Consider the following 20,541-nt stretch of genomic DNA (forward strand, 5'->3'; position numbering starts at 1 on the left):
GGAGCGCTTAACCTGAGAGTATCACTAGGCACCTGCATGAGCACCGGCATCTTTGGACACTCCTGGCTCCAGGTCTCCAGTGCCGGGTGCCCATAGCCAAGATGCTTGGCCTGAGACTGCCTGCACTGGGTGCCTGAGCAGGGGCTACAACTGTCTGTGTGCATTGCTGGAGTCATGGGAGCTAAACACACACGTGGCTTGTCACGGTCTACCAAGCAGCACAAGCAGGAAAACCCCCTGGAGATTAAAACCACAGTGCAATGAGGCATGCTAGATATGCCCATCAGCCATAGAATTTTGCCAAGTGCCAGAGGGTACTTGGTCCTTGTCTGTGCCCAGCCCTGCCTGCTCTTGCTGGTGGCTCTGGTTGCCACTGCTTCCCCAGAACTCTGCTTTGAGTGGCGCTGGGGAGGGGGGGGGGACCTGGCTATGCATAGATTCCCTTGCTATGAATGAGGACAGTGGCTGAGGTGGACCCCACAGTGAGTCACCAGGCTGATAGCTCCAGTAGGAGGGACTTGAGGAGAGGCGCCTGGAAAACAGACTACCATTGCTAGAGCTATACAGTTCCAAAGCCCTAACAAGCCCTGCCTGCCAACTGGACTGAGGCCCAACCTGCGTCATTGTCACAGCAACACACCAACAGACCTCTGCCCAAGAGGCCACATGGGCAAAACTCATAGTAGAGCGCCACCTGCTGAAAAGAAGGAAGAAGCTACCTCTCAAAACAAGGAAAAAAATTTTAAAAATTTTAATGCTTTTTCTCATTTTTACTTCCTTTTCTTTTTTTATTATTTTCCTTTTGAACTGCATTATCCATAGTTGTTACATTTTTCATTCTTGTTAGTTGTGAGGGTTTCATTTTAGAAACCTTTACTTGTTTTTTTTTCTTTCTGTTTTGTATTTTGTTTCCTGCTTGTTCTTTCTGTCTCTTTATTCTCCCTTCTTGTTTCTTCTCCTTTTTTTCTTTCTTTTGCTCTCATCCGATCATTTATGAGCAAATTATTATATTTTGAACTCACATTTTTCTTTGTAGCATTTTGCCTGTTTTTGACTATTTTTCTCTCTTTAGTGAAATGAGGAACTCTCCTCAGTTCCTGCTCCTTGTTCTGTGTAGCTTTTATTCCACTTATCATTATAGAATTTTCATTTTTTCACTGTATTTTTTCAACTTTTCTTTTCTTTTCTTATGATCTCTTATTAGTATTATTAACAATACCACTCTCAAATGCCACTAAGAAAAAAAATCAAATATCATGAATACAAAAGACAAAGACACAGCTCTGGCAGATATGAAAAAGCTATAGAAAAAAAATTCCAATTACGTGGAAACCTTCAAAAAAAAACCCAGGGAATTCAAAATTAAAATCCTAAAAATACTCAGTGAAATATAAGAAAGCTCTAGAAGGCAATTTAGTGAGCTCAAAAAACAATTTAATGAACAAAAAGAATACTTCATCAAGGAAATTTAAACTATAAAAAGAAACCAAACAGAGATGAAAACCTCAATGCATGAACTGAAAAATGAGGTGACAAGCTTAGCTAATATAACAGGCCAGACAGAGGAGAGAATCAGTGGCATAAAATACAGGCAACTAGAGACACTACAGAGAGAAGAGGAGAGAGACTCATGAATTAAAAAAAAAAGAAGAAAGCCCTACAAGAATTGTCTGAATCCATCAGAAAGAGCAATATAAGAATAATGGGTACATCAGAACGAGGAAAGAAAAAAGAATGGAGAACATATTTAAACAAATAATTGATAAGAATTTCCCAAGCCTGTGGAAAAAAATAGACCCTTATATCTAAGAAGCAAACAGAATACCAAGTTACCTTAACCCAAACAGACCTACTCCAAGGCACATCATAATGAAATTATCACAAACCAATGACAGAAAAAATCCTCAAGGCAGCCAAAAAAAAGAAGACTACAACATGTAAAGGAAGGCCCATTAGGTTATCATTAGATTTCTCAGCAGAAACTCTGCAAGCCAGAACAGAGTGGACCCAATATTTAAAGTACTGAAAAAGAGGAACTTCCAGCTGAAAATACTATATCCATCAAAGCTATCCTTCAAATATGAAGGGGAAATAAAAACATTCACAGATATAGAGAAGATGAGTGAATTTATCACCAGAAAACTCGCACTACAAGAAAAACTAAAGGGGGCTATCCAACCAGATACAAAGAATAAAACAAAACAAAATCACAAGTAAAAGCTCCAACAAGATCACAATAAAAACAAGAATCGTCTGTGACAACAAAAACAAAAAAAGAGAGAAGACAAAAATTAGTGGTAACAAAGGAGAATGTAGTGCAGAAGCACTCATGAGATAATGGACTACAATGAATATGATACATATCTTTTTAATTACCTAATGGTAACCACCCCTGAAAATAACACTAATGAAAACACATAGCTTAAAAATATAAGAAACAGAGGAAAGAAGTATGGAATACAACCAAACAAAAATAAATGACAGAAAAACAAAAGAGAAGAACCAAACAAGACACAAAGCTATTAGAAAGCATTATATAAAATGGCAGTAAGAAACCCTCAACTGTCAATAATTACATTAAACATAAATGGATTGAACTCACCAATAAAAAGACACAGAGTAGCAGAGTGGATCAAAAAAAAAATCCAACTGTAAGCTGCCTTCAAGAAACATATCTAAGCTACAAGGATAAAAACAGACTCAAAGTGAAAGGCTGGAAAATGATTCTCCAAGCAAATAATATCCAAAGAAAAGCAGGTATAGCCATACTCATATCTAGTAATGCTGACTACAAGACAACAAAGGTAATCAGAGACAATGGTCATTTCATAATGATAAAGGGGACATTAAATCAAGAAGACATAACATTTCTTAACATATATGCACCAAACCAAGGAGCACCAAAGTATATGACATCTACTAACTGATCTAAAAATAAAAACCGACAAAAATACAATCATATTTGGAGACCTGAATACACCACTGACGGCTCTAGATCGTTCATCCAAACAGAAAATTAATAAAGAAATATTGGCCTTAAACGAAACACCAGAACAATTGGATATGATAGACATCTACAGGACATTTCATCCCAAAAGGTCAGAGTATACATTTTTCTCCAATGTACATAATACATTCTCAAGAATTGACCATATGTTGGGCCACAAAATTAACACCAACAAATTCAGAAAGACTGAAATTATACCAAGCATATTCTCTGACAATAGAGCTTTGAAACTAGAATTCAACCTCAAAAAAAAGTAAACAACAACAAAAAAAGTAAACAGACCCACAAAAATGTGGAAATCAAACAATGTACTAATATTTCTATAAAATGACTGGGTCAAAGAAGTAATAAAAGCAGAGATCAAAAGATATATACAAAGAAATAAAAAATGACAACACAAAATATCAGAATCTCTGGGATGCAGCAAAAGCAGTAAGAGGGTAGTTCATATTACTACAGGCCTATATGAAAAAATAGGAGAGAGCCCAGGTAAACAACTTAACATCGCATCTTAAGGAACTAGGAAAAAAAGAACAAAGACAACCCAATACAAGCAGAAGAAAGGAAATAATAAAAATCAGAGTAGAAATAAATGAAATAGAGAACAGAAAAACTATTGAAAGAATCAAGACAACAAGGAGCTGTTTCTTTGAAAAGATCACCAAAATTGAAAAACCCTTGGCAGACTCACTAAGGAAAAAAGAGAAAGAACTCAAAAACAAAGTCCAGACTGAAAAAGAAATCATAGATATACAGAGGATTACTGTAGAATAGTATGAAAAACTATATGCCACCAAATTTAACAATCTAGAAAAACGGATAAATTCCCAGAACAATACAATCTTCCTAGACTAAATCATAATGAAGTGGAAAGCCTAAACAGACCTATAAGTAGGGAGAAAATAGAAACAACTATCAAAAACCTCCCCAAAAATAAAACGTCTTGGGCTAGACAGCTATACTAGTGAATTCTATCAAACATTCAAAGAAGATTTGGTTACTATACTACTCAAAGTCTTCCAAAAAATTGAAGAAGCAATACCTCCAAACACATTTTATAAAGATCAACATAACCCTCATACCAAATCCTGGCAAGAACAACACAAAAAAAGAAAATTACAGACCAATACTTCTAATAAATACAGATGCAAAAATCCTAAACAAAATACTAGCAAACCGAATACAACAATACATTAAAAAACCCCACACATCATGATCAAGTGGGATTCATCCCAGAATCACAAGGATGGTTCAACATACATAAAACAATTAATATAATACACCATATCAACAAAACCAATGATCCTATCAATAGATGCAGAAAAGGCATTTGATAAAATACATCCTTTTATGTTTAAAACACTCAACAAAATGGGTATACAAGGAAAATATATCAACATAATAAAGGCTATTTATGACAAACCATCAGCTAACATCATATTAAATGGCAAAAAACTGAAAACTTTTCTTCTAAAATCAGGAACAAGACAAGGTTGCCCACTCTCTCCACTCCTATTCAACGTAGTGCTGGAAGTTCTAGCCAGAGCAATCAGATAAGAGAAAGAAATGAAAGGCATTCATATTGGAAAAGAAGTAAAGGTTTCACTTTTTGCAGATGATATGATCCTGTACATAGAAAACCCTAAAGACTCCACAGAAAGACTATTAGAAACAATAAACCAATACAGTAAGGTCGCAGGATACAAAATTAACATACAGAAGTCTATTGTTTTCTTATATGCCAACAATGAAACTTCAGAAAATGAACTCAAAAAAATAATCCCTTTTACGGTCGCAAAAAACAAACAAACCTACGAATAAACATAACAAAGAATGTAAAAGACCTTTATATATAATGAAAACTACAAAGCATTGTTAAAGAAAATCAAAAAAGATACAATGAAATGGAAAATATTCCTTGTTCTTGGATAGGAAGAATAAATATAGTTAAAATGACCATATTACCCAAAGCAATATACAAATTTAATGCAATTCCCATCAAAATCCCAATGTAATTTTTTAAAGAAATGCAACAAAAAATCATCGGGTTATATGGCACCATAGAAAACCCCAAATAGCCAAAGTAATCCTAAGGAAAAAAAATGAAGCTGGGGGCATTACAATATCTGACTTCAAATTATACCACAAAGCCACAATAATCAAAACAGCATGGTATTGGCAGAAAAATAGACACTTAGACCAATGGAATAGAATAAAGAGCCCAGAAATAAAACCACATATATATGGTCAAATCATCTTTGATAAAGGAGCCAAAAACACACAATGAAGAAAAGAAAGCCTCTTCAATAAATGCTGCTGGGAAAACTGGAATGCCAAGTGCAAAGAGTGAAACTCGACTACACAAAAATTAATTCAAAATGGATCAAAGACCTAAAATACATAGAAAACATAGGTACTAAACTCATGGACCTTGGCCATAAAGAACGTTTTATGAATTTGACTCCAAAGGCAAGGGAAGTAAAGGCAAAGATAAATGAATGGGACTACATCAGACTAAGAAACTTTTGCAAAGCAAAAGAAACTGACAACAAAACAGACAGCCAACTAAATGAGAGATGATATTTTCAAACAAGAGCTCAGATAAGGGGCTAATATCCAAAATATATAAAAAACGCACAAAATTCAACAACAAACAAGCAAACAGTCCAATAAAAAAATGGGAAGTGGACATGAACAGACACTTCTCCCAAGAAGAAATAGAAATAACCAATAGATTTATGAAAAGATGCTCATCTTCACTAGCTATTAGAGAAATGCAAATTAAAACTACAATGAGATACCACCTCACACCTGTTAGATTAGCTATTATCAACAAGACAGGTAATAACAAGTGTTGAAGAGGCTGTGGAGAAAAAGGAACCCTCATCCACTGTTGGTGGGAAAGTAAATTAGTACAACCACTATGGAAGAAAGTATGATGGTTCCTCAAGAAATTAAGAATAGAACTGTCATATGACCCAGCAATCCCTTTACTGGGTATATACCCCCAAAACTCAACATCATTGATACGTAAAGATACATGCAGCCCCATGTTCATCGCAGCATTGTACACAGTGGCCAAGACACGGAAACAACCAAAAAGCCCTTCAATAGAAGACTGGATAAAGAAGATGTGGTACATATATACTATGGAATACTACTCAGCCATAAGAAATGATGACATCGGATCATTTACAACAACGTGGATGGACCTTGATAACATTATATGAGTGAAATAAGTAAATCAGAAAAAACTAAGAACTGTATGATTCCATACATAAGTGGGACACAAAAATGAGACTCATGGACATAGATAAGAGTGTGGTGGTTACCATGGGGAGGGGAAGGGAAAAGAGGAAGGGGGTGATGGGAGGGGAGGGGCAAAAAGAAAACCAAATGAAGGGTGATGGACGACGATTTGACTTTGGGTTTTGGGTATACAACATAATCAAATGTCAAAATGATCTGGAGATGTTTTCTCTAAATCTAGGTGCTCTGGTTGACCAATGTCACCCCGTTAAAATTGTCTAAATAAAACTATTAAAATAAAAGATTTACTGGGCAACAAATCAAATTGTACAGGAAAGCTTGTGATGAAAAGCATGCACTTCCTTATCCACTATTTAGTGGTTCCATTTTCAGTTAAAGTAGCTCTATTTAAATAATAAGTTAAAGGGCCTCTTTAAATAAGGGGCCCATATTGTTATATTTTTAACTTTTTATATATACTAGAAAATGTCAAATACACAAAACGTAGAATAGTATATTGAGCCCCATGTAAGCATCAACTATCTTCAATAATCACCAACATACTGAAATTAAGATTCATTTATAAATCCCCCCCCCTAGGTTGTTTTAAAGCAGGGGTCTCAAACTCGCGGCCTGCAGACTGGCCCGCAGATTAATCCACGAAGTCTGATTAGTCTGCAGGCCGCACAAAATTGGTGGGCGGGCCGCACGGCCGCGAGTTTGAGACCCCTGTTTTAAAGCATGTCCCAGACATTGCATCATTTTATCTTAAAATTCTATAGTATCTCTAAGAGGTAAGGGCTCCTTTTTTCTACAATAAAATGAAACATTTTATTACCTGACATTATACTTTGATTTTTTTTCCTCTTTTATAATGGAGTTTATTTTCCAGCTTTGAGATATAAATGACATATAACATATAAGTTTAAAGCACACAATGTAATCATTTTATATATATATATATATATATATTGCAAAATTACCTGTTTTTATAACAAACATTACTCAACAACAACAAAATTTTTTTTTTCTTTTTTGTGACAGAGAGAGTCAGATAGAGGGACAGATAGGGACAGACAGACAGGAAGGGAGAGAGATGAGAAACATCAATTCTTTGTTGCAGCTCCTTAGTTGTTCACTGATTGCTCTCTCATACGTGCCTTGACTGGGTGGCTACAGCAGAAAGAGTGATCCCTTACTCAAGCCAGCAACCTTGGGCTCAAGCTGGTAAGCCTTGCTCAAACCAGATAAGCCCGCAATCAAGCATGCGACCTCGGGGTCTTGAACCTGGGTCCTCCACATCCCAGTCCAACACTCTATCCATTGCACCACTGCCTGGTCAGGCCAAAAATTATTGATGCACACAAATTCTGAGCAAATCTGCCCAGTGAAAAAAAAGTCACACCCAAAAGGTTACATAGTGTGTGTAAAGTAACATTCTTCAGGACAAAAGGGGAGAGCTTTGTGGCCACATGTCCTATATCTTGACTGTATTTTGATGTTTTACTATTGTGATATTGTACAATAGTTTTGCAAGGTGTCACCAGCACCACCAGGAAACACTAGGTACAGGGTAGTTGGGATCTAATTCTTTGTACAACAGCATGCATTTCTAAATTTATCTTAAAATGGAACGTTTAAATACAAAAACCATAATGACAATTTCCCCTAACACTTTTGTCAGAATTCAAAGTTCTCCAAGTGGTCCATAAACATCTTTTTAGATTATTCAAATCAGGACCCCAATAAGGTCTCCACTCATTCCATTTGGTTGATAGACCTCTTCACACCTGTGGTTCCTTCATTTTTAACTCTTGCCATTTATTTGGTGAATAAATTGAGGCATCTATCCCACAGAATTAGCCGAACTCTAAATTTGGCTCACTGTAACATCTTTACCTTCCTCCTCCCCTGTACTTACTATAAACTGGTCATTAGATCTAAGGTTGATTAGATCTAGGTTTGAGTTAGATACATATATCTATATAAATATAGTCTAAATAATATATATCTATAATAATATAGTTGAAACTCTAGCCACTGCACCACCAAGGCATGAATGTGTCTTTTTACTTAGCAGAAATTCCTCATCAAGTATTTACCTAAAATAGAGTTCTCTGGCTTTTCTAATTTTTAGAAAAATTAGTTGATGCCCTAGACCACTGGTCCCAAACCTTTTTTGGGCCATGGACCAGTTTAATGTCAGAAAATATTTTCATGGACCGGCCTTTAGGGTGGGACAGATAAATGTATCACGTGACCGAGACAAGCGTCAAAAGTGAGTCTTAGACAGATGTAACAAAGGGAATCTGGTCATTTAAAAAAAATAAAACATCGCCTGACCTGTGGTGGCACAGTGGGTAAAGCGTCAATCTGGAATACTGAGATTGCTAGTTCAAAACCCAGGGCTTGCCTAGTCAAGGCACATATGGGAGTTGATGCTTTCTGCTCCTTTCCCTTCTCTCTTTCTGTCTCTCTCTCTGCACTTCCTCTCTCTAAAAAATGAATAAATAAAATCTTTTAAAAAAATCTAAAAAATAAAACATCGTTCAAACTTAAATATAAATAAAATGGAAATAATGTAAGTTACTTATTCTTTCTCTACGGACCGGTACCAAATGGCCCACGGACTGGTACCGGTCTGCGGCCCGGGGTTTGGGGACCACTGCCCTAGACAGCTAAGGTGGCAATCAAGTTTGTTGTTATTTTTTAACTGTTATGAACTTAAGTTTTTCATGTTGCATGTTAGTTTCACTCTATTACAACCATTATTTCTGATGGTCACACTCCCTCACTCTTGGTCAGTGCAGCCCCGTCTGGATGTCCTAGCAGTTTAAGCTTCCTTGCTTGCATACTGTGAGGACAGACTCGAGTTCACTGCCTACCACACTTGTGGTTGTAAATCAGAACACAGATCTTACTAAGGAACCCTGACCCCTTTCAGTTGAGAATGGTATTTACAGATGGCATCTAGTAAGTACCTGAGATGCTCATTTCTAAACTTTATCAACAGCGCAAGAAAATGGCACCAGATGGGGTACTGGAAATATGTAAAGTACATGACTGTCTAAGCACTAAGGTACACACTCAAACGCAATACATTTTTAAAAAGAGTGAAAATATTACTTTAAAGGAAAAAACATGACTTCATACTGACACCTTCCATTCCCACTTTGTCTAGCAAGGTTTTGAATTTGATTAAAAAAATTTTTTTTTGCCTTATAGTGAAAAGTCTTGATTCCTAATGAGTTTAAAAAACTGCTCATTTTCTTTATTCAGGATTTAATTTCTGTCAGTATGCGTGCTTCAGAGTGGTTGAGCCTTCTTTGCAGATACTTTTGACCTTAGGCTATATCCCACTGGGATTTTTCATATTTTTAAGTTTAAAAAAATTCTTTGAGATTAAGCAACCATCTTGATATACAGTTAGATAACTTGACTGTTTTCAATTTTTAGGGATTGTTCTTTTTCCTAATTTGATATGTGTCTGATAGCCATGCACAAACATTTACATGGTTCAATGTCAAAAGGTAAAACATTCGAGGAAATCTAGTTTTCACTTTTTCCTATTCCTCCTGTCGCCTCTCCCTGTAGGGAACCAGTTTTTATTAGTCTTTGACTATTCTCTTACTTTTAATTAAGACTTCATTGTCACCATAAACATATTTATATTATTTTTAATGTTCCTCACTTTCTTAAAGAGGTAGTATATTAGTTTGCCATATTAGGTGCCATTAACAAAATACCACACTTCAGGTGGCTTAAATGGCATTATTTTCTCACAATTCTGGAAGCTGAAAGCCCAAGATCAAGGTGCTGGCAGAGCCAGTTTCCTCTGAGGCCTCTCACTGGTACACAGACGGCTGCCCTCCTGCTGCCCCTTCACAGGCTTCTACCTGTTGGTGTGCTCCTAGCGTCTCTTTTTATATCTTCATAAAAGGGCAGCAGTCAGAGTGGATTAGGGACATTCTATGGGTCTCATTTTTAGTTAATTATCCCTTTAAAGGCCCTAGCTCCAAATATAGTCACATTCCCTGGTAGTAGAGGTTAGGGCTTCAAAGTGAGAATTCTTGGGGTAGCTAGCTAGTTCATCCCCTACCAGGTAGCTTACTATACACATCATTTTACAGCTTATTTTTTTCACTTAATAGTACTTCCTAGCATTGTTCCACCGTAGGATTTGTAATTTTTCTTCACCATTTTTTTTTATTTTAATTTTTATTTTATTTATTCATTTTTAGAGAGGAGAGAGAGAGAGAGACATAGAGAGAGAGAGAGAGAGAGAGAGAGAGAGAGAGAGAGATGGGGGAGGAGCTGGAAGCATCAACTCCCATATGTGCCTTGACCAGGCAAGCCCAGGGTTTCGAACCAGCGACCTCAGCATTTCCAGGTCGACGCTTTATCCACTGCGCCACCACAGGTCAGGCTCTTCACCATTTTTTACTGCTACAAAATTCTCACTTTGTGAACATGCCACAGTCCATTCACCAGCCTTACTGTGAGACATTTGGTTGGTTTATAGTCTTTGGCTTTACAAAGAGTACCACATTAAATACTTTGCACAATGCCTTTTTGTCTTTGAATCTTTGTGATGATTTCCTAGACATGGGACTGCTGGGTCAAAAGGTAAATGAATATTTAATTTGTCTCGATTCTGCCAAGCTGCCTTCACAGAGATCTGCAGCACCAGAGAAATGTATGAGTGTGCCTCTGACCACCTGCCTCGCAAGAAGAGCACGCTGTAAGACTTTTCGATTTTTCTTTATCTAAAATGGTAAGAAATGGCATCTCAATGTACTTTTCTTATGATAAACAACGCTGAACATTGTTTTCATGTTTGAGGGCTATTTTTATTTCAATTTTGTGAACTTTAAAAAATATCTTGGAAATTTTTCTCAAGTTGTTCACATTTTACTCAATTTAGAAGTTTTTTAGTATTAGTGATCTTAATCCTTTGTGTTTGATATGAATTAAAAATACTTTACCCATGTTTCCCCTTTGTTTCTTAAATTTTCTTACAGTTTTTTTCCTGTGCATTCTCCATGTTGTTTGGTCAAATGGAGTGAAATTGACCAATACTTGACCTCAGTTTCTGGGTTTTGAGCCATGTTTTGGCAACTTTGTCCATTTATAGGTTATAAAGAAATTCAATCTTAGGAATTCTAAAACTACTTCTAAGTTAGCCATTTTATTTACTTTCATATTTTTTTCAGTTTTATTGAAGTCTGATAGATAGAAACTGTATATACTTAGGTTGCGCATACTTTTTAAAAAAGGTGTACATCATTTAATATACATGTACATTATAAAATGATTACAATCAAGTTAATAAACAGATCCATCACCTCACAGTTAACAGTGACCATTTGTTTTGTGTGTGAGATCTATTCTTAGAACATTTCAAGCATTCAACACAGTATAAAACTCCACTAATTACCGCCATAAACGATGAGACCAGTGCTCTCTTAAACTAACCCTTCCTCCACAGTTAGTTTTGGTTCTTTCATTGGTTACATTTGAATTCACACTTGCATTTCTTGCACCAACTTTTAAAACATGTGTTGAATCCTAATTTGTAAGATGATAATTATAACAACAGCTACTGTGCTTACTATGGCTGGACATTGCTCTAAGCGTTTCGCATGTATTAACTCACTATTCATCATAAATTTATAAAAATAAGTATCACCACTATACTGTCTCACCTCCAGCCTTTCTATCCACTTTCACCTTCTGCTCTTAGCTATATTTAGACCATCTTGTACATAACCAAGGTGTTAAAGCTTTGCCCTTACACTTACAAAGTTGAAAACAAACAGCACTTACACTATTAGGACAGAATCAACATTTCCCTTACTCTGACAAAGACAGAGCACACACCTTCCCCTTTCCTCTGGTGCCCCCTGTAGATGATTTCTAGCACTGTCAAATATCCTTTCCCTTACACTTCCTATTGCTTAAAATCATATTTGCCCCAACACGTTTGAATACAGACTTTTATTTGAAACGATATACCTTTCTTTTCCTAATATGGCACACCTTCCATTTTCGGAATCACAGGTCTTTTGGTTTTTCCCTCCAGAGACCCTCTCATTGGGGTACCCTTTTCTCTTGCACAAATTTAGGCTGGCCACCCGTCTGGGCAGCTCAACAGCTATAGCCCAAGATTTTCTTTGCACAGTTCTGCCGCATCATTAGATCCACTGCGTCCAGGGTCCTCAAACTGGCTTCCTTTTGCTCAAGTAGCACCTCTAGTACTACCCAAAGAAAAACTTTCAGAGTCCTCAAAATGTCAGAATGTATTTTTCTTTTACCCCTAAATTATATTTGGCTGGTTTTAGAATACTGGGCTGAAAGTCAGTTTATTTCAAAGCTTTAAATGTTCTGTTGAATTATCTTTCAGCATTTAGACTGCTGTGAAGCTTATCACCACCCTGGTTACTGTTTCCTGGTAGAAAAGTCCACTTTTCTCCTACTCTTATTGAGCAATGATATTTCAAAGTGCTGGCTTTTAATATTCCTTTCTTCAGTTCTTCAGTTCTGAGAAATCCTCTCCTTTTAATTTGACAATTTCTTCCATGCCACCTCCTTGTCCTGAGACCTATAAGGCCTCCTAGCTGGGTCTTCCACCTTATTTCTAGTTTGTCTTTCTTTTGCTTAACCATCCGGGAGACTCTTTTATTTCATTCTCTAGTCTAACTACTACATTTTATATTTTTGCAAATATTTTTCCTCTGTTCTCTTTTTATAGCTTTTCTTCTTCATTTTATGATTCCTTAAATTTGGGTATATACCTTCTTAATTGGAGTATAAAATTTTCTTCCATTCTCTGAATAACATTTCTCTTTAAGGTCAGTTTTTCAGTTTTTTAATATTGGCTTTTCATATTCTTGGTTCAACTCAGTTGCCTGATTATGATGTAAGAAGAGACTGGAAATTGGTATGTGCTTCCTCTGCTTTCTAGCTCAGCTCCTTCCTGCGTGGTGATTCTTCTGGGAACTCTGGGAGAATGGGGAGTATCAATTGCAGGCTTTGCTTTAGGGCAAGAGCTGGCTGTTGAGATTGTGGGATCTTCCAAATGCCAGAGTGAAAGCTTTAATTTAGATGACAACACTCTTCCTGAGTTCCAAGGTGGAGAGGGTGGTGTGGTGCCAACTGGTGTTTCATTCACATACAGGACTTCCATTAATCCGTTTTTCTCTACCACTTCTCACACTTACCATCCACTGTCCTGCCCATGCTGGGACCAGTCTCTCGGGACTCCCACAGACAGGCTGGCCTTGCACCACTCCTGCTCCCAGAGCACATTCATTCGGCTGTCAATCTTCCCATCTCTTTACCTGCCAGCACGCTCCCATCTGCCTTGTCTTCCAGACCTGCACTGAAGGCTGTCACTTCCCTCTCCTTCTAAGCCTATCCTCCTATCGCATGACCATTTTGATGCAGTGGGGTCCTGGGAGGGGTTAGAGCAAAACTTAATGCTCAATCCTCCTTGGACTTCCAGAAGCTATTGATCTCATGTGAGTAGGGACACATTCTCTGTAACAGTGCTTTTGCAGAGTGTGAGGGAAACCAATTTATAATACAATAAAATGAGTGCATAGTCGTGAACTTATGTGTACTTTTCAGTAAAGGGATCTTTCAAAAGCATACGCGACTTGAAAAAGGGGCTAGACCAGAAAAATAGTCAATGTCCTCTGGTTTTGTTGACTTGTGTGTGACAGTGCCATGTTTAAACCAAGAGAAGCAGCAGTTTGTTTTATGAAGTATAAAAATATTTACTATTTTGGGTAGGTGTGTGTTGGGGTGAAGATGAAGAGTTTAGTTTTGAAAATGTTTGTGTTTTCAGGTATCTGTAGGATTTTTTAAGAAGAGATGTCTGTAGGCAGTCAAACATAACATTTATAAATCAGAAAGATTTGGGACTCTTCAGAAAGATTTTGGGAGTGCTTATGAAATCACCCCAAAAATATACAATTTGGAAAGGCAAAGAATAGAACTCTGGATAATACAACCGTGTAAGGATGAGTGGAGAAAGCTATAAGGTGTTCTCAATGATGCCGAGTGTTGCTGAGACGGTGAATGGGAATAAGACATCAAAGGATGCAATGGACTGTGGTCAGCAGGTTACTAAATACCTTGGAAAAATCATTAAAAGAAAGTGAGAAGTGGTGGAGAATGAGACTACATGTCAGATAAGCTATGGAATGGAGGGTCTGCAGGGGCATCTATGTGAGTGCCCCAGAAGCGACATTAGCAGGAAGAGGGATTGGGGAGTTCAGCACTGAGTGGGAGTGGAATGAAAGGGATGAAGAGATGACTGAGGAGAGTGTGTGAAACAGATCATGTGGTTTAGGATAAACAAGGAAATAGGAAGTTGAGGGACATCTGAAAGCTTGAGAGTAAACAGAGGGCCAGAGATTATTTGTGCTAGCAGGGGACGTGAGGAAGGGTGTGCAAGGGCTAAAGGAGAGAAGCCTGGGGTCGGAGAATGAGATATGTAAATGTGTATTATTAGAAGTCGGAAGGGCTTGGTATTAACAAGCTGTTGGGTATCACAGAGGAAGGTTCAAAGGGAAGCTGCAAAGGGAAGAGGGACAAGTAACTGGGTTAAGGTGCTGGGATTGGTGACCCAGAAAGAGATGGTGAAGTCACCTGAGCCAGAATAGGCCATGACACACTGACTGAGAGCAGCTTTCCAAACTGTACCTTAACTATACGGAAGTGACCCAGCCACAGCAGAAGCAATGTCAAACAAGTGACCAACACAGGGCACTCTCCCATCTCTGGGAAATTAGAGGATTCCCCAAATACAGTGAGCTTATATCAGACTCAGAGAGAAGAACCGACTTAAATTTGCATGCCAATGATTTACTGTGCTACACGTACCTAACACAACTGAGAAGATGCAAAAATTGCCCTCGGGTAATTAAGAATTGAGTATATAATCTCTCATGGACCTTTCTATTCCATGATAAAATGATTTTAATACTCTTAGTCTAATGTCAACTGGGAAAAAATGTGGGTTTCCATGTTTCCCTAAACACACAACCAAGAAGCACACCCCCACCTTGTGCACTGACCGTGGCTCCAGACACACTCACCGGAGTCTTCTTCAAAGGCACTCTGTCTTTGCACTTGCTTCCTTGAGACCTCCTCCTCTGAGTTTTCTTTTCTTTGCAAGGCTGAGCTGCTGCAGTGATTAAGCTGCAAACACTCTCTTCTGCAGAACTCATCGGTTGCTGTAAAGAAAACACAGAGTAGGAATACCAGACAGTGCAGGCACTCACACTTCAGTGTGCACCTCCCATGTTCATCTCCCTTCCATGCTGTCACTGCCATTCCTACATCCGGTTTCCCCCAAATTCACAAACCCACTAGGTAAACTTTAACCAACTTAACCTCAACTGGGGGAAACAGTAATTACTAATTTCTGATATATCAAACATGGACCCAGAAGTATATGGCTCCAATTATTTTAAGGAAGAAGAAAAAAACAACTAGTTGATTTATTCATTCGTCAAAATATTTATTGAGGATCTACAACCTAGCACCTAATTGCTGTTGAGCTATGGGAGAAAAAATCAAGAACTATTAGATTATCTAAATTTGAATTCCAGGTTTATCATCTAATATCACCTAAAAATTCTATAATAGTATTTTTTATGTTTATACACTATGATGCTATAGACAAAAAACCCCAATTTTATCTAATTTACTAAAATAGCAAAAGATAGGCGTTCAATGTATATTAGGCTCATACTCAAAGGAGCTGAGACTCTGTGTTAAAAATAACGCAAAACAAAGTATAGCTCTTTTTTGGCTTTTTAAGAGAGATGGGAAGTATCAACTTGTTGTGGCACCTTAGTTATTCATTGATTGCTTTCTCATATATGACTTGACTGGGGTAAGGGGAGCCTCCAACTGAGCCAGTGACCCCTTGCTCAAGCCAGAGAGAGACCTTGGGCTCAAGCCAGTGATTACAGGGTCATGTGTATGATCCCGTACTCAACCTGGCAACTTCATGTTCAAGCCTGTGACCTTGGAGTTTCGAACCTGGGTCCTCAGTATCCCAGGCTGACGCTCTATCCACTGCGCCAGTGCCTGCTCAGGCCAAAGTATAGTTTTTAAAAAGATAATATTCATGTCATTTCTGGCTCTGCTAATTACATGCTACTCTTTTCCACTCTGCACTTCAAAAAAATGCACAAAGCCACAGAGATCTCAAACAAGTTTTCAAGCATTGTATCTTCCACATTAACACAAACTCTAAAAGCTTCATGTCTTGTTGGATTCTTCTTCTAACACAGCGGTTCTCAACCTGTGGGTCGCGACCCCGGCGGCATTTTTAAATATTGAATAAAATATGTATTTCCAATGGATTTAGGCGACCCCTGTGTTTTGATCTGACCCCTGTGTTTTGGTCGTTGGACCCCCACCGGGGTCATGACCCGCAGGTTGAGAACCGCTGTTCTAACAGAATTAAAATCAAAGCAGGATTAGCCTACATGCTAGGTATGATAAGGTTATTAGCTCTTAATTACACTGTTCAAACCAAGATTTTACCCATAATCATTTGATCACAAAAAAAGAAAAAAGTCTACTGCAAGATATAAAAACAAACAAATTGTGCCCTGGTTGAATTGCTCCATTGGTTCTAAAGCACAGAGGCTGCGGTTTGATCTCTGGGCAGGACACATACAGGAACAGATCAATGTTCCTGTCTCTATCTCTCCCTTCCTCTCGCTAAAATCAGCAAATAAAAAATAAAATAAAATACATCGTGCCAAGTATAAACACTTACGCTTTTTCTGTTAGAGGCCCGTGTTCTTCTACCACCTTTACAGGAAGGTATTCTCTCATTGTTCTTTGAAGAGCTAAATGTATCCGTGCCTGAAGAGCAAGACACAAGGAAAATGAGAGCAGCTAACAGAAAGCTGTGAAAGCCACCACCTTTTAGACACTGCATACTTCTGAGTAGCCAACTTTGCTATTTTCTATCTTATCTAAACATAATTACTGTGAAGAATAATACACTTTGAGATTCAAAAATATTAAAACTAAGTTTACTGGATACCCAGAAACATTTGGCCACTGTCCATGGAGACTGTATAACATGCTACCTTGCTGAGATAACAGATTAAATCACATCATAACAAATACCAATGTTTTCAGTAGTGCCCATTTACTCCAAGCTATATTTTATACAATAAAATCGCAAAAGAGGGCATTAAGATGATCATAAAAAGTTTATTTTACAAAGTTTTGGAAAATTTTAATTTGATTACTTTTAATAGTATAAATGAAAGGCAATATATAAGTAAAATGCAGTTAGAGAACACGCACTTTTGAATGTGACAGACAAAGCTTCAAATTTTAGCTCTACCTTAACCTTGCACGTCTTGGATTCTGTGCTAATGAGCTCAGCTTGTGTCCTATAGCTAACAAAAAGCCATTACAGGATTTCAACCAGGGGCAAGATATGAACAACGTTCGCATCCTAAGTGCTTTTTCCCATGACATGCTTGTCAGCTAAGTTCTGGTTTGTTAGTAAAGAGCAGATACTTGTTGCCTTGTCACGATCATAAAAAAAGCCAGACCTTGGAAAGTTGGTGTGCCCAAGATGCCTCATTAATGCTGATGAACAATTCTGGATATTCAAGAAATGAGCCCTTCAACTTTCTCGGGAAGCAGCACGGCAGATTGGAAAATCCTGTCCAAGGGGTCCTATACTGCCCCTTCATTTGGAGTTAACCCTCAAGGACCCCTACCAGGACAACTTTGGCAGATGGATGTTACTCATATACCTTCATTTGGCAAACAGTCGTATGTCCACACTACAGTGGATACATATTCCGGATCTATAGTAACTTCTGTCAGAACAGGAGAGGCTGCTAAGCATGTTATAGCTCATGGTCTGTATGCATTGTTCTATTATTGGATTTCCTAAACTGGCTAAACTGAAAATGCTCCTGCATTGTTCTATTATTGGATTTCCTAAACTGGCTAAACTGAAAATGCTCCTGCATATGGAGCAAAAGCATTTACTGTATTTTGTCATGCTTACAATCTTTAAAGTTAAGGTATTATTAAAGTGTACTCAGCAAACATTTTAAGGTCAATTTAAAAAAAATTTTTAAAGGGGGTAGTCATATCCTGGAATTCCTACAGGTCTACCATATCATGCTTTTTACTTAAAAAAAAAAAAATTACATTTCTTTTGAATGCTGATGAACAGGAGACACCAAATCTTTTTCGCCTGCAAACTACTACCTTCTTTATTAGATCCAGCTAATAACACTGTTTTGTCTTTTTCCAAATAGCTCCAGATATATGGAAAAGATTTATATAGGCGGATGGGGATCCTCAAACCCCTCAGCGAGATCTTCTAAGCATGGCTTTTAAGATACCTAGAGGCAGAAAAAGCCCAATAGAGATCAGGGGAACTACCAGCTTTTAGGATACAACCTTAAAGGCTCCAACACCCCAAAGGGGTCTCATAGGATGCCATCTGGGTCCTGCTTCAATAGTGGAAAGGAAGGTCATTGAGCTAAAGCCTGCCAGGCTTACACGCCTCTGCTGTGAGGAAACAGGGACACTGGAAGGTGGGCTTCCCCCTCGCTCCTCTAAGGGAGGGTTCAGTCTCTTCCAACCCTGCTCCAGCCACCTATGACCTAACCTTGCCCAGAAAGCTGGGATTTGCCACTGACAGCTGAAGGTGCCCAGGGTCGTTGGCCCCATCTACGGACACTGTGGACGAGCCTAGGGTATTTCTTCCAAGAAGCAGGTAAACTGATCTCATTTGCACAAGGGCCACTTAACTATGTTTTGCCTGAATGGTCAGGTTTTTTATTCTTCCCTCAAAGATCTCTGTTGTGGGTGTTGATAGTCCTATTTTCTGCTGCTTTGTTTAATATATAGTGTTTCCTTTATCCCTCCTATCTCAATGCCCCACTCATATTTCAGGCTGGGACCTACTCCTAATTTAGAGCTCTCTTTCCCCCTTTTGCCAACTTCTATTATGAATCTACCTTTGCCACCCAGCTTAGTGTATCCCAAGGTTCTCTTTACCATGCCACAGTCGCAGAGCTCCAGGGAAAAGCAACCTGCTCTCATCTCTACAGGCAGAGGAGAACAGAAGCTCCATATCCACACATGCTGCAAATGGCTTTTCCAGTCTACCAGAGTCATTACCAGCTAGAAGCAGCAGTCACTGGGACTTGGACATGAGCTGCAAAGTATAGAATGGTGACAACAATTCCAGTGCCATGTGGACTTTTCCTGAATGTGGACTTTTCCTGGACTCCTGCTCCCTGTGACAGCTCCTAACAGACTGAACTGTGGTTGGGTTGCATTTTTCAGGGATTTGGCATGGTGATGGGGCCAACTTGGACTTGGTGAACATGTTAAGGACACTACTCTTTTATGGATTCTTGCTGTATTGGCCAAGAGTTTGCTTAAAGGTTTTTAATCACTGTAAAAAAAATAGAAGACTGGATAAAGAAGATGGAGCACATATACACCATGGTATTCAGCTAGAAGAAATGATGACATCGGATCACTTACAGCAGAATGGTGGAATCTTGAAAACACTATGCGGAGTGAAATAAGTGAATCAGAAAAAAACAAGAACTGCAGGATTCCATACATTGGTGGGACATAAAAGCGAGGCTAAGAGACATGGACAGGAGTGTGGTGGTTACAGGGGGTGGGGAGAGGGAATGAGGGAGAGGGGGAGGGGGAGGGGTACAGAGAGAACTGGATAGAGGGTGACGGAGGACGATCTCTCTTTGGGTGATGGGTATGCAACAGAACTAAGTGACAAGATAACCTGGAAATGTTTTCTTTGAATATATGTACCCTGATTTATTGATGTCACCCCATTAAAATAAAAATTTATTCATTAAAAAAAAAAAAAAAAAGAGCCATACAGTCCATATCTTTTCAGTTGTGCTAACTGGGAAAAGGAGTTTCCATCTAAGGAAGTTGATGTGGGTATTATGAAATATGAGACTTGAATGGCTAGAGATTTCCTATAAGCTTTCCTACACTACTTTTTAAAAAAATTTTTTCCATTGATTGAGAGGGGAGAAAAGTGGGGGCAGGGAGAAGGGACAGAGAGAGAAGCATAAACTTGTTGTTCACTTAGTTATTCCATTTAGTTGTGCACTCATTGTTTCTCATATGTGCCTGACCAGGACTGAATCCATGACCTTGCTGGCCTGGGGAGATGCTTTATCCACTGAGACACCAGGCCAGAGCCTACACTCGCTGGATTTTTAAAC

The 20,541-nt window shown here is 38.3% G+C and overlaps 1 protein-coding gene across 7 annotated transcripts in view; it reads right to left on the reverse strand.

Moving 5' to 3' along the window:
• Positions 1-20,541, reverse strand: part of CDCA2 (cell division cycle associated 2) — a 54,850-nt gene that overhangs the window by 9,528 nt on the left and 24,781 nt on the right. For all 7 annotated transcript variants that reach the window (XM_066267148.1, XM_066267166.1, XM_066267186.1 and 4 more), the window contains exons 12-13: positions 17,061-17,149; positions 15,361-15,498 (exon numbers count right to left, since the gene is read on the reverse strand). In XM_066267148.1, the coding sequence (XP_066123245.1) occupies positions 15,361-15,498; positions 17,061-17,149 (227 nt within the window). The remainder of the gene's footprint in view (positions 1-15,360; positions 15,499-17,060; positions 17,150-20,541) is intronic.

This window comes from Saccopteryx bilineata, chromosome 1, assembly GCF_036850765.1.
Source record: "Saccopteryx bilineata isolate mSacBil1 chromosome 1, mSacBil1_pri_phased_curated, whole genome shotgun sequence".
In the NCBI taxonomy this organism is placed as follows: domain Eukaryota; kingdom Metazoa; phylum Chordata; class Mammalia; order Chiroptera; family Emballonuridae; genus Saccopteryx; species Saccopteryx bilineata.